This window comes from Centruroides vittatus, unplaced genomic scaffold (assembly GCF_030686945.1).
Source record: "Centruroides vittatus isolate TY-2023 unplaced genomic scaffold, ASM3068694v2 contig_3050, whole genome shotgun sequence".
In the NCBI taxonomy this organism is placed as follows: domain Eukaryota; kingdom Metazoa; phylum Arthropoda; class Arachnida; order Scorpiones; family Buthidae; genus Centruroides; species Centruroides vittatus.
Window position 1 is genome coordinate 139,179 of NW_027121958.1, and position 12,951 is coordinate 152,129.

At 27.5% G+C, this 12,951-nt stretch overlaps 1 protein-coding gene across 1 annotated transcript in view; it reads left to right on the plus strand.

Moving 5' to 3' along the window:
• Positions 1-12,951, plus strand: part of mv (lysosomal-trafficking regulator mauve) — a 92,785-nt gene that overhangs the window by 23,975 nt on the left and 55,859 nt on the right. The window contains exons 11-15 of the mRNA XM_067267495.1: positions 700-809; positions 4,140-4,497; positions 6,581-6,719; positions 8,472-8,607; positions 9,308-9,464. Coding sequence (XP_067123596.1) covers positions 700-809; positions 4,140-4,497; positions 6,581-6,719; positions 8,472-8,607; positions 9,308-9,464 — 900 coding nt within the window. The remainder of the gene's footprint in view (positions 1-699; positions 810-4,139; positions 4,498-6,580; positions 6,720-8,471; positions 8,608-9,307; positions 9,465-12,951) is intronic.

Here is a 12,951-nt window from a genome sequence, read left to right on the forward strand (position 1 = left end):
TATTTTAAGGCTATAAATTTATTAACTGTGTAATCAGACTATTTATATTTCACTGGCATTTTGATGATTAAGGTTAATTTTAAATTTAACAAATAATTTTAAAAATATTGAGAAAAAAAAGGTTGATTTAGAGTAGGATTTTAATCCTCAACTTTTTTAACATGAGAAGGTACTGTACATTAACAAATTATTTTATTTAAATTGATATTACTTTTCAATTCTAGATATACATATGATTTAGAATCAATAGTTAACTAATGACAATTAAATAATCAATTTTTAGTTGTAAAAATAGAAAGTCTCCTTCCTAATAGAATATTTTAAAACAAACAAATTATTATTATGTTAATTTGGTATATATGTATATTTAAAGTATATATATATATCCAATCCATCTAGCAAACAAAGCAATAATTACAGATACATCTTACGTTTGTGTTACACTTTTAAGTAGTAACTGCAAAGCCATACAAGGTTAGTAAGATGTATCTGTATATATATATATATCAAAATTTAATCAAAAATTAAGTTTTGGGATTGTGTTTATAGTAAAATAATCTGATACAAAGATTAAGCCTTCATAGCATAGTAACTAATTTTATAAAATAAATTTTTTCTATTAATAAAGATATCTTAATGGTATGATTAGTTTATGAGGTTACTAAATTTAGTTTTTATTTTTGTATTTTAATTCTACAGAACTTCAGGGATACATAATGGAATTGTTTTTTCTTGTTGGTCAATATTCAATAACAGAAGAAGAACTGCAGTTATTTTTTAACTTCTTCAAAGTTTCACTTGCTCCAGTGGTATGTATGATTGTAGATAAATGTGCAATATAAATTATTATTTCTTAGTTATATGATTTGATTAGAATACTACATAGTGAACTTAATCGTTTTAAATAAAAAAAAAACAGTTATGGCCTGTCATTTGGCAGATTAATGAAATGTCAAAAAAGTTTGAAACAAATGTCTTAAAAACTTCTATGTGAAATTTTTAAAAATTATTCTTAAGTGGGCTACCAGAAAATGGCATTCCCAATATGAAAAAAACAGATACAGTAAAACCCTGTTAAGACATTTTTGAAGGGACCATCTTGGAAAAATGCTTTAAATGAGAAAACATCTTAGGTGGAATGGAAAAAAAAAACTTTTTTAATTCAGATATTTGATTACAGAAGGGGTACAGTGAGATGAAATAGCTACAGCTTTTAAAGTTTTGGCCTAAAGTGGCCTGCTTTTTGGTTTTACTGCAAGCTTCTACCAGGTAAGAGTCTAGAAAAAAATTGCATAGTATTTGTTCCAATACAGTATATAAAATATATATATATATATATACATATATACAACAGAGTCATGGAAACTTGACTCTCAGTAACTTGACATTCTGTAAAACTCATTGTGTCATTCAAAAACAAAAATATATGCAATCTAATTTTTACCTCTCACTTAACTCTAGGATCAAATAAGTTGTCATTATTCACTGGCAACACTTGATAATAGCATCAATTCCATGTGTTGACAAAGAACATAAGCCCACCAGTGGACAAGTGATCCCATTCTCTGACCACTGGGAGTTCGATTGTGGGTTTGCACCTCTCCAGGACAAGCTGGCCACGTGGAGTTTTCCAGGTTTTCTCCATTTCTGTAATGCCTGAATAGGGGCCAGTTACTCTTAAAAAGACTTCTTGGAAGGTATCCCCCTAGGCATATTGCCCAAGTGTTGCATTGCCATAACTTAAAAACAAACAAACAAAGAACATGACTCTTCTTCCAAGGTGTTATTACAAAATGCCATGATGCAAATATGACTAATTTGAAAGTAGTTGCTGAATTGCCAAGAATTTTTTAAATTAAAATTTAACTACAATAGAAATAGTCACTATTCAAGAAATTTAAAATTTTGGGAAGGAGTAATTTTCAAATTCAAATATAGAATTATTTACAGTTGAAATTTATCAGCCAATCAAATTTCTAAATGTTAAATGGATGGGAATCCAAGTAGATCAGTTAGAAATTGGCTAACTGTGATATTGGAATCAAACTTAACAAATTTCATCTGTAATTTAAATTTTGACAATTTCAATTTTAAAGTTTGTTAGCATTAGACCATTAAATTAACTAACTACATAAATTTCAGTATTAATTCTAATATCAGTAATATTGAATTAATATTGAACAATACACCACTCTTCTGTTCAGACTATAGGATCTCTGTGCTTGCAGCTTCTGAGAAAAATGCTATTGGTCACTGATGTGATTATTTTAAGTGCACAAAAATTGCATTACAGATCAGATATTTTGTAATGTCTTATATGGGAATTTTTAACTCATCTTATGGGTGAAATGACAGGACCACAGAATTTGAATAACTTAGATGGAAAACATCTTATGTAGGAACATCTTAACTGGGTTTTACTGTAATGACACATTAAAAAAGGAAAAATATATTGTCTTGTCTTATATATATATATAAGACAAGACAATTTTAAACTATTTTATTACAATTTTAAACTTTCAGTTTAAAATTGTAATAAAATAGGTAAATAAAAATATGAAAATATTGTATATATAAGCAATTACAAAATAAAATTATACATAAAATTACAAAATAAAATTTTAGCAATTATACATAAAATGATATTTATTTTTTATTATTATATTTATTTTTTTTTATAAACTTACATATAATTGTTTTTTATACACACAACACAAACAAGTTTTCTACAGATTATTTTTAAAAGTATCATTGTTAAAATAAAAGTAACTTTTGGCATTAGCAGTAGATTTGATATTTCATTTAAAGAAGAAATGTTGAGTAAGATGGACCTAGTGGGCTCAGAATATATATAATTTTGAGTGTGCCTATTAAAATGTGGCAGATAATTTATTTTCTAATTATATTTTATATTTTATCAAAATATTAGGTGGGGAGAAGTAACGTGTTGAAGTAAATTATATGGTCTTCTAAGGCTGATGAATTTTTTTTCTTCTTAAGAAAAAAGTTCTATATATACTGTAGACATTTCCTTAAGAAAATTATAACCGTATAATTTATGCCCATTTATAACAATATAATAATAAAACAAATTATGATTATAACAACAAATTAAATTATTTAAGTTTTGTTTGTTATGAAATTTGAATTTGACTAATAAATATATTTCATATATAAATATATATTTGACTAATAAATATATTTGAATAATAAATATATTCAATACTAATAAATATATTTCAATATATTAAATCAGAGTGATCACTTGATATTTTACAAGAATAATGTTATCATGAATTAGGTTAAATGAATAATATGAACATCAGAACTGTATTTCTATAATAATATATTTTAAAATAAAAAGTGAGAATAGATGAAAATTTTTAGCATTTTGTATCATTTAACATCAGATTCAAGTATGTGATTATATTGATTGTTTAAAAATAGTCATGAATCTAGCAGTTGTAATCTCAAGCCTGGGTTATAAAACCTAAACCTACTTTAATATTAAATAGTTAGTTTCATTTCCAATAACTGTTTCAATTTACAACAATGCTGCATTTGTTGTAGATTAATGTTAGTTTTGGTTCGTAACAACATTCATTCCACAAATTCTAATATAATTATTTGCATACAAAAATAACAATATTTTGAATAAATTATTCTTCCTAATTTATTTGATTTATATTTTGCAAGATTACATATAAAATCATTTTCTTATATGTAATGATATATATGAGAAAAATGTAATTGACAGCGTAGTTGAGAAGCAAAAAATGAAGATTTATTCAGCAAATTAGTTCATGAAAACCTCTGAATTTGTTGATTGTTGTTATGTATTAACCTTTGACTTGTGTGATAAAGCAGTAAACTTTGAGAGAAAAAATTTGCAAGTAAGGAGAATGCAGATTTTTAATATTTATAATTGAAGTGCTATTAGATAAGATTTTAATATATCAAATACATTGAAAATTTTTTAATATTTACTACTAGATTTATAATTCTATAACAAAATTCTATGTGCAAATGTAACTTTATTTTTCATTGATCAACTTTATATTTTAGTAATTAAATAAATTTTATATGAAACATAATGAAGGCTAGCTACTATATTTTCTTTTTGTTTATATTTTTGATAGGATACACTTTTAAATGGATTAAATAGGTTGATCAAATCTCTGCCTAAAGCACCATCTGAATATATAAACTTTCCAACAAAGAATATTTCTAATGTGTCAGAAAATTATAACAACGATAGCTTCGATTTACTTCAAGTGGAGGATCATCATCCATTAAAAATAAGACTTTCTTTACTTGATAATTCAGAAACTGAACTGTGTTCATGGAAATGTGCTGCAGCTCTATTTCCTTTATGTGATGATTCAATATGGCATCCATTTGAAAATGGATTCTCAGTAACTTTATGGTTATCAATTGGTTCTGCTTTAGTTTCAAAAGATTACAGTCATGAAGTCTCAGAACATTGGAAAGATAAAGGTAATAAATACATTTTTAATGTATTGGATTGGTCAAAAAGTTCATGCAGTTTTTAGCATGTAAATAGAAAGTTTATTTTATGGAAGAAAATAATCTATATTCAATAATACAATTTTCCTCATTGTGCAACAAGGATTATCATCAGTTAAGCATTTTACTTTGTCATTGTGAATCTACTTTGGCTAGCCAGAGCATGGTGCATTTTGGAGTTAAATCTCCAGAATGAAATATCACAAACCACTACTGGCACTTGTTTTCTTTGATGGCATTCTCCCTGTACACCTTACATAATTTTTTATGAATATGCTCTGCATTTTTTTCCTTTTTTGATATAAAACAGATTATATTTTCTTTTATTGTATATTTGTCTTTAAAATTATGCCAAAATTATAGAACAAACCTAATTTTCAAACTCTTTGGTTTGGATGTATGGTTAAATGTTAGTTATCAAATAACCACGTGCTTTCAAGATTTGAACTGAAAACAGTTACTTTTCAGAGCACCTGAATAACAAAACAATTGCAAAAACTGCACAAACTTTCTGGTCAACCCAATATTGTTCCAGAATATTTGGCTCAACTTAAAGAATGGTAAATTTATACAGGATGAATTATAACTGTTGGTAATAAATGCATATGTTTATTCCACAATTAAAAACTAAAAGTTCCAATAAACATAGATCATGTTGATATCTGAAAGCCTACTAAGTCAAATGATTGCTGTAAGTAATTCAGTTAATATTATGCTATAATTAATAACTAGAAACTAAATAATTTGGTACTAAAGGTAGACGTTAGATGCCATCTCTTATCTAAATTAATAATTTAATAATTTATTAAATAATTTAGAACATTTTGGAAGAAAAGAATAAGCCCAGAGCAGGACTTGAACCTACAATCTCTGCTTACTGTGCGGTGTGCTTGCCAGTTACGCCATCTGGACCCTGACCATCTTTTCTTCCGGAATGTTCTAAATTATTTAATAAATTATTAATTTAGATAAGAGATGGTACCTACAAGTCTACCTCTAGTACCACATTACTTAGTTTTTAATTATTAATTATAGCATAATAATAGCTCAATTAATTATGGTGATCATTTGGCTTAATAAACATAAATCATAAAATCCCTAGGAAAAGAGTCAGAATCTATTTTACTTTTATTTTCTTACATCAGAGATGATGTACAAAATCAGTACCATTCTCAGCACACAACTGTTGAGATACCTAAACGTTGACTGGTTATTCACCCAAATTTCTAGGCTGATTTCTAATATAGGTTTCATTTGTAATTGAAGAAGGAAATGTTTTCTTTTACGGTCAGTGTATTAAGAGTTTATTATTTTAGCTTGTGATTCTTAGTAGAGACACCATTCACTCTACTGCTATTGTCATCAAGCTGTTAATTGTAAATAAAAGTTCCGGCTTCTGTTCCGATGTGATTGTTGCTATCTCTTACTGTTGTTCCTTCTTCTCTATGTTCAACTACTAATTTTTGAATATCTTTTGTTATTGCACAAGGCACATATATAATTTGTCCAATATGGCTTTTTTTATCATCGATTTTGTTGTCTGCTTTTTGTTTCTCTTTTTTTTTCATTAAGTATCACATCTTATTCTTTGACATACTGTATTTGTTCAAGGTTTACTCTGATCAAAGAATGGAGTAACACAAGTCTTTATAAACACAAACTGCCCCTAACAACTTGGTTTACTTTTATTAAAAGTTAAATAATTAGTAAAAGTTATTTTAGCGGGAGGTTGTCAGTGGAGCTGTGACCCACATCGCCAATGCTATTAGAAGTCAGTCAAATTTCAATTTTGTTGTTTTACTTGGAAAAATATTAGCACAATACATTGTTTTTGATGTTGATTGCTGTGAATTTTTACTACATGCTCTTATGGATCCAGACTTGTGGGCACTGTACATTGCTTGTTTTCAAATTATAAATTTTTTTCAAGTGTAATCTAGTATTATTTTTTAATCTGTCATGTTTTTTTCTCTAATAGAAACTTGATTTTAATACTAGAACATAACATATTTTAATTATAAAATTAATTTATTTATATTTACTTACTACATAGGTTCATTTATTTCAATGTTGTCATCTGAAGAAACAGATTGTCAAATGAAGAGAGTTGGCACCTTGCATGTACTTTCAATTGGAACTGAATTAATGTTTGAAACTTGGATTGATCCTCTGTGCGGAAGCCTTATTTTCAGGTAAATTTTTATAATATTTATGTAAATATATATTTTATTTCTTTATTTATTATGAAACATGTATTATGAAGTAATTGTTTTATTAAAAAATATTTATTTTGTATACATAAAGCATAATGAAATATATCAAAATACTAATGAATTAATTAAAAGTGTCTGATTGATGACATGCATTCAGACTTGTTTAAGTTTTAAGAAAATTTCAGAATTTAAATACTTGATTGTAGTTAATAATAATTAAATTAATTATTGTCATATGTTGTATACCTGTGCTTCTCAATTTTTTTACCTTTGTCCCTTTTTGAATTTAATATTTTTCTGTAGCCCTCCATACAGAGTAATAGCAGCTCACTCTGATAAATTTTGCATTGCAGATGACATTGTTAATGTTAAATAACATAACTTTCAATTTTCAAATTCAAAATGAATGTACATATGGTATTACTATAAATATTTTTTAAAATGCTTTAAGTTTAACTCCACACTCAATTTTACACCAGTTTCATAGATGAACAAATGGTGGTGCTGAATTGAAATTTTACAGTATACACACACTATACATTTATATGCGATAAGTCTATATTTTAATAGTAAACATCCTTCAAAAAAAATGAAAACGACATGCTTTACATACACATACAACATTCTAGGAAAGTAAAAAATGTTTCCAGAGCGACTAAGTCTTATTTTATTAAATAAAACATTTTAGGTTCAACATTTCCTTACCAAATTTACTTTCATATTTAATTTAAACATAATGTTTTAATAATTTACATACATTTCTCTAATAATTTACTTATTAAAGTTTAATTGTTTTCATTTTAATATTTTATTCTGACTGTGACCCCCATAAAGTTTGCTCTGGCTCTTCAAAAGTTGATTTTTGGTCTGTGGCTTTCTTGAAATGTTCCTTAAAATAGTGTTTCTATTGAGAAACAATATTTTACCTGGGTGGCCAAACCTTGCCACAATAGGAGCCATACACCGCCTATCAGAAATACATGAGAGCCACATCTTCTATTAGAAAATGCCAATTGGAGAGCTGCATTCTCTGTTTACAGTATTTTAACTATACATATAATTATCAGTTTATACTTCAACTTTATACTTTTATCAGTTACTTTATACTTTTTTACCTAATTGTCATAAAGTACCAGTAATCATTTAACTCTTTGGACTTTATGAATATGACTTAAGTTTTCAGTTGCCCATTCAATATTAAGTTGTGAGTTTCATTTACAATTTCTGTGTTATATTGCACTATATAATAGTCAGAAAATTACAAAAATATTTTATATATATATATATATATATATAAGTACATACCAAGTTCTTAAAAAGAAATTGTGTATGTGGGAATTGCAGTAAGGGTCTAAAAGAGTCACATGCAGCTTGTGAGCCACATTTTGGCTACCCATTATATGTGAATCATAAGTAATGTGAGATAATTTAAGAATATGTAAAAAAATGTACAAGGTATTTTCATATATTCTTTTTCTCTCTCTCTCTCTCTCTCTCTTTAATTGAAAATGATAATTTCATTATTCAAATTGAAATAAGAATATGAAAATTTAAGTTAGAATTTTATACATTCATTTATATTAAATAAAATTAACAGTATTATAAAATATTCACAATCTGCTATAAAATCTATATTTTAATTAGTGAAGTAAAATATTTTTTATTTCATAGAAGTTATTTGGAAAGTATTATGTAAAAAACTGGAAATTAAACATATCTTTTTTATGTTAGAATTACAAAATGTGCATCAGATGGGAGTTATTATTGTTTAGCTGAAACCTCTTGTCATAAACTTATTGAACCACATAAATGGCAACATATTACAATTAAGTATAAACAAATTAAAAAAGAAGAAACCGTAGCAGATGTAAGTTTATTTTTTATAAAGTAAAATAATCTAAATTAAAGGGATCTTTAATTAATCCATAAATTTTAATAAAATAATAATATTTTAGAAAATTGATCAAAAATAATGAATGAATAAATGTATTAAATATGTTATTAAATGTATAAAATATGTATTTATTATGAATATGTTTTATTTACTCTACAATAGCTATTTTTGAAAATATATCTTAACTGTATTAATTGGACTAGTGTTTTTATTTTATTTATCATTTATACTTAGGATAACAAACAGTTAAATAATTTTTATAAAAAGTAAAAAATAGAAAATATATAAATTTATAATTACTCTTCTAGAAATTGCAAGTTTGTTCCTCTTAACAGTAGACAGCATAACTTTTATTATAAAAATATAATGAAATAATCAAATACACATTATATTATTTATAGATATGAAAGAAGTTTAAACTGACAAATAATTCAATGTGAAAATAGAAAGGGAGAATTGAAATGAACTATTAAGCATTTCAAATCAATCAGATAGAACTGAATTAACAGTAATAATAATAATAATGATGATGATAATTAATGATTTGGTTCTTCAATATAATGCTCAATATGTAATTGTAATACATTATTCAGCAGATTAATCAAAAGCAAAAATTCGTTACATTCTATGAAATATATAGATTGAATGTCCATTATTTATTTATATTTTGCAGATTATAGTTATTGTTGATGGTTATAAAGTATCAAAATTTTTCCTTCATTATTCTAATCAATCTGAGAAGTTTCAACATTCATATGTACTCTTTGGACACAATGGAAAGAAATTTTACAGCAGTAGCTACTATATTGGTAATTTAATGTTTTTTCAAGGTAAAAATTTTTAAAATATTTTAATGTCAAATTATATTTAAAAGTAAATTATAATTTTTATTTAAAAAGTAGAAAAGTATATATATAAATATAAATATCCAATAACTAGATTATTAGATTAATACCAATCGATTGCTGGATATAATCTGGCACCATTGATAATCATTGGTATTCAGGCATAACCAGTATGGTTATATCTAAATTAATAGTTATAGAAGCAAAGAGTAGATTAAGATTTGGTAGCATAACTGGCAACATGTACACATGGCAAGTGGGAGTTGCGTTGCCAATGTGAATGAGTTTGGGCTGATTCTTTTCTTCCAGAACTTTCTAAACTAAATATTAATTTAATCATAATTATTAAATTTATCAAGAGATGGTACCTAGTGCCTATCTTTAGGCCAAATTATTTGACATTTAATTAGTAATTAGTACAATGTTAAGTCTGATGTAATCCAGCAATCATTTGGCATTAAAATAGAAAAAATTGCATGGTTCACATAAAATTAAAATGTATAAATGATCAAACATGCTTAGAGATATTTATGAAGAAACTTTTAAAAGTAGATGATAAAATATTTAGAATGCTAATGCTTTTACACTGTATCACCATCAGAAGGACATGTTTAACAAATTTTATATATTGAGATGGAAAAGAGACTCAAAGTAAGGGTCAACTCCTGTTTGACTCTATTGTGTTTTTGAGGTGTGTGAAAAGAACAAATTATGAAGACAGATTTTTAAAAGTAATTTTGACATCTGTTTTATAAAGATGACCAGAGGGCTGAGGCAATTACAGCATTACCCCACTGCTGTGAGGATTTCAGATCATCCCCAGGAATTTTTATGGTGGTGAGTCTCAGATATATTGAGCCTGTCACTCCCACTAGCTGATCCCATGAAATGTATGAAAAAAGTACTGTTGGTGTTTATAAGGCAAAAAGAATTAAAACTAGAAAAAAAAAAGAATAACTAAGAATATAATTTATGAACTTTTTTAGTAATTGTAATTGTTTGTAGAATTTAATTGGGTGGTGATTAAGTTTAATTTTAAATTGAAGACAAAGTCTGTTGAAATAGGAATCACCATTCATTCATTTTCAATGTTTCAGAATACAAATTTTTGATGACTGATATTTCATTGTGGGCTACTTGGCCATCAAAATTAAAACTTCCCTTAAAAACACAGAAAAAATTATCCAATTAAAAACACAAGTTTAAAAATTGGAACTGGCAATGCCCCACACATCATCTTTCCTTCCATCTTTACCTGTTTTAATTTGTAAAAGTTTCATAGCCAAATTGAAAACATACTTTAGGAGATTTAACATATACAGTATTTACTTAAATATTTATTATTTATGAAAGATAATTTTTTGAAGTTTTCTCTGAAGTTTTTATCTTAGGAAGTTGTTTGAAAACATTATTTACTTATTTAAAAACCATAGATTTAAAGTAATGATAAACATAAAATGTTAAAAGTTAGTGTTAAGTTAGAAATTTTAATATCACAACTTTTTCCGTGTATTTTATCATCATATTTTAAATCTCTTGTTTTGAAATAGATAAATTCTATTTTCAAAATTTCCTAAGCAAAATTTATATAAAGTAATGCAGGAAAGCCTCGTTAATTCAAACTTGGATAGTTCATGATCCAATTAATTAATACTGTACTTTTGTCCCAGCCAGGGATAAAGAGATTTACATTAAGGAATTCGGTTAGTTCGAAATATGGCTACATCGTAATTCAAAGTGAAAATTCTGTCTGAACTGATATGCATATATTAACTCGTTCGTTTAGATTGAAATGCCTCCATGCTATAAGAGAATAATAGATCAAGAACAACTCTAATGACTTCTTTTACACTATAACACATTTTCAGGTGTCACCTTGCATATGGACTACCCTTTTTCCTTTATCTCATAAAATACATTAGTTTTTGGGATTGTGAGAATGGGCTATAAGCAGCAGAGATATTTCTAGGGTTTTAGTCTATTATGTTTGGCTCGACTTACTACTTTTTGGGCCACTTCAAAAATAATTTGGACTACTTTTTGAGGAATTCTGCTTTACATTTTATAAAATTTATCTGGCAACTTTTGAGCTCTGTACCGGACTCAAGCCATTTACTTGCAATTTATTTATATTATTATTATGTTGGGTTTAGTGAGTTATACTCAGTTGACATCGGTGGCTGTGTACTATGCCGGACTAGAGTCAAGGCATAATAACCAAAAATTAAATAAGTATGTCAGTGTATGTATTTAGGAATTTCCTAGCAATATGGCATGTATTCAATATGGTGCCCTTCTGTAGTGTGATGTATATGTTTCTATTCAATTCTAATGTGCCCAGGCTTTTGTGTAGTGTGTGTGGTATGACACCTGTAGAGGAGAGAATGACAGGTACAATAGGCACCCTATCCATCCTCCACAAATGCCTTATTTCCTGGGCAAGTTCTGTGTACTTGCTGACTTTTTCAGTGCATGCGTTTTGTATATTGTGAGTGTTTGGAATGGATATGTCTATAATGTATGTGATTTTATTGTGTTTGTCAATGAATGTGATGTCTGGTCTGTTGTGGTAAATTGTTTTATCTGTGATTATGGCTCTGTCGTAGTACATTTTATGCGTGTTGTTTTCCAGTACTGTCTGTGGAATGTATTTGTAGTATGGTTCATGGATGGCTACTAATTTGTGTTTCTTTGCAAGCTCTTGATGTATTATATTTGCTACTTGATTATGTCTATGTAAATAATCTGTCTGTGCCAAGAGCTTGCAACCAGAGGTGATGTGTTGTGTAGTTTCTGGCATGATGTGACATTTTCTGCATGTGTCATTTGTGGGTGTTGCATCTTTGAGTATGTGTTTTCTGTAGTTTTTAGTATTTATGACCTGATCCTGTATGGCAATCATGAATCCTTCCGTCTCCCCAAAGAGGCATCCCCGAGCTAACCAGCTGTTTGACGCAGTTTTGTCAACAAAATCCTGGGCCAGATCATAAGGATGCCTGCCATGGAGTGCCTTTCGAGTCCACGCTTGCTTAATGGTGTCTATGCTTTTTATATGTTGTGTCATGTCTATATGATGTGAGTGTAAGTTTAATGGTGTGTTATTTGAGTCTGCTAGAGTTACTGCTTTATGTAATTGTGATGTTTCTTGCTTTTTGTAGAAAAACTCTCGCAGTGACTGTATTTGTTTGTAGTGAAGGTTAACTATGTCAATCAGGCCACGTTCGCCATCTTTACATGGAAGGGTTAATCTTTCTGTGGCGGATTTAGGATGATGTTGTTTATGCTTAGTAAGTGTTGTTCTTGTTTTCCTTTGGAGTTGCTCAAGATCAGTGTGAGTCCAATGTATAACTCCAAAAGAATATGTGAGTACTGGGATGACATATGTGTTTATTGCTTTGACTGTGTGTTTTGCATTTAACTGTGTTCTGAGAATAGCATTTAACCTACTTTGGTATTCTTTAATTAATCTTTG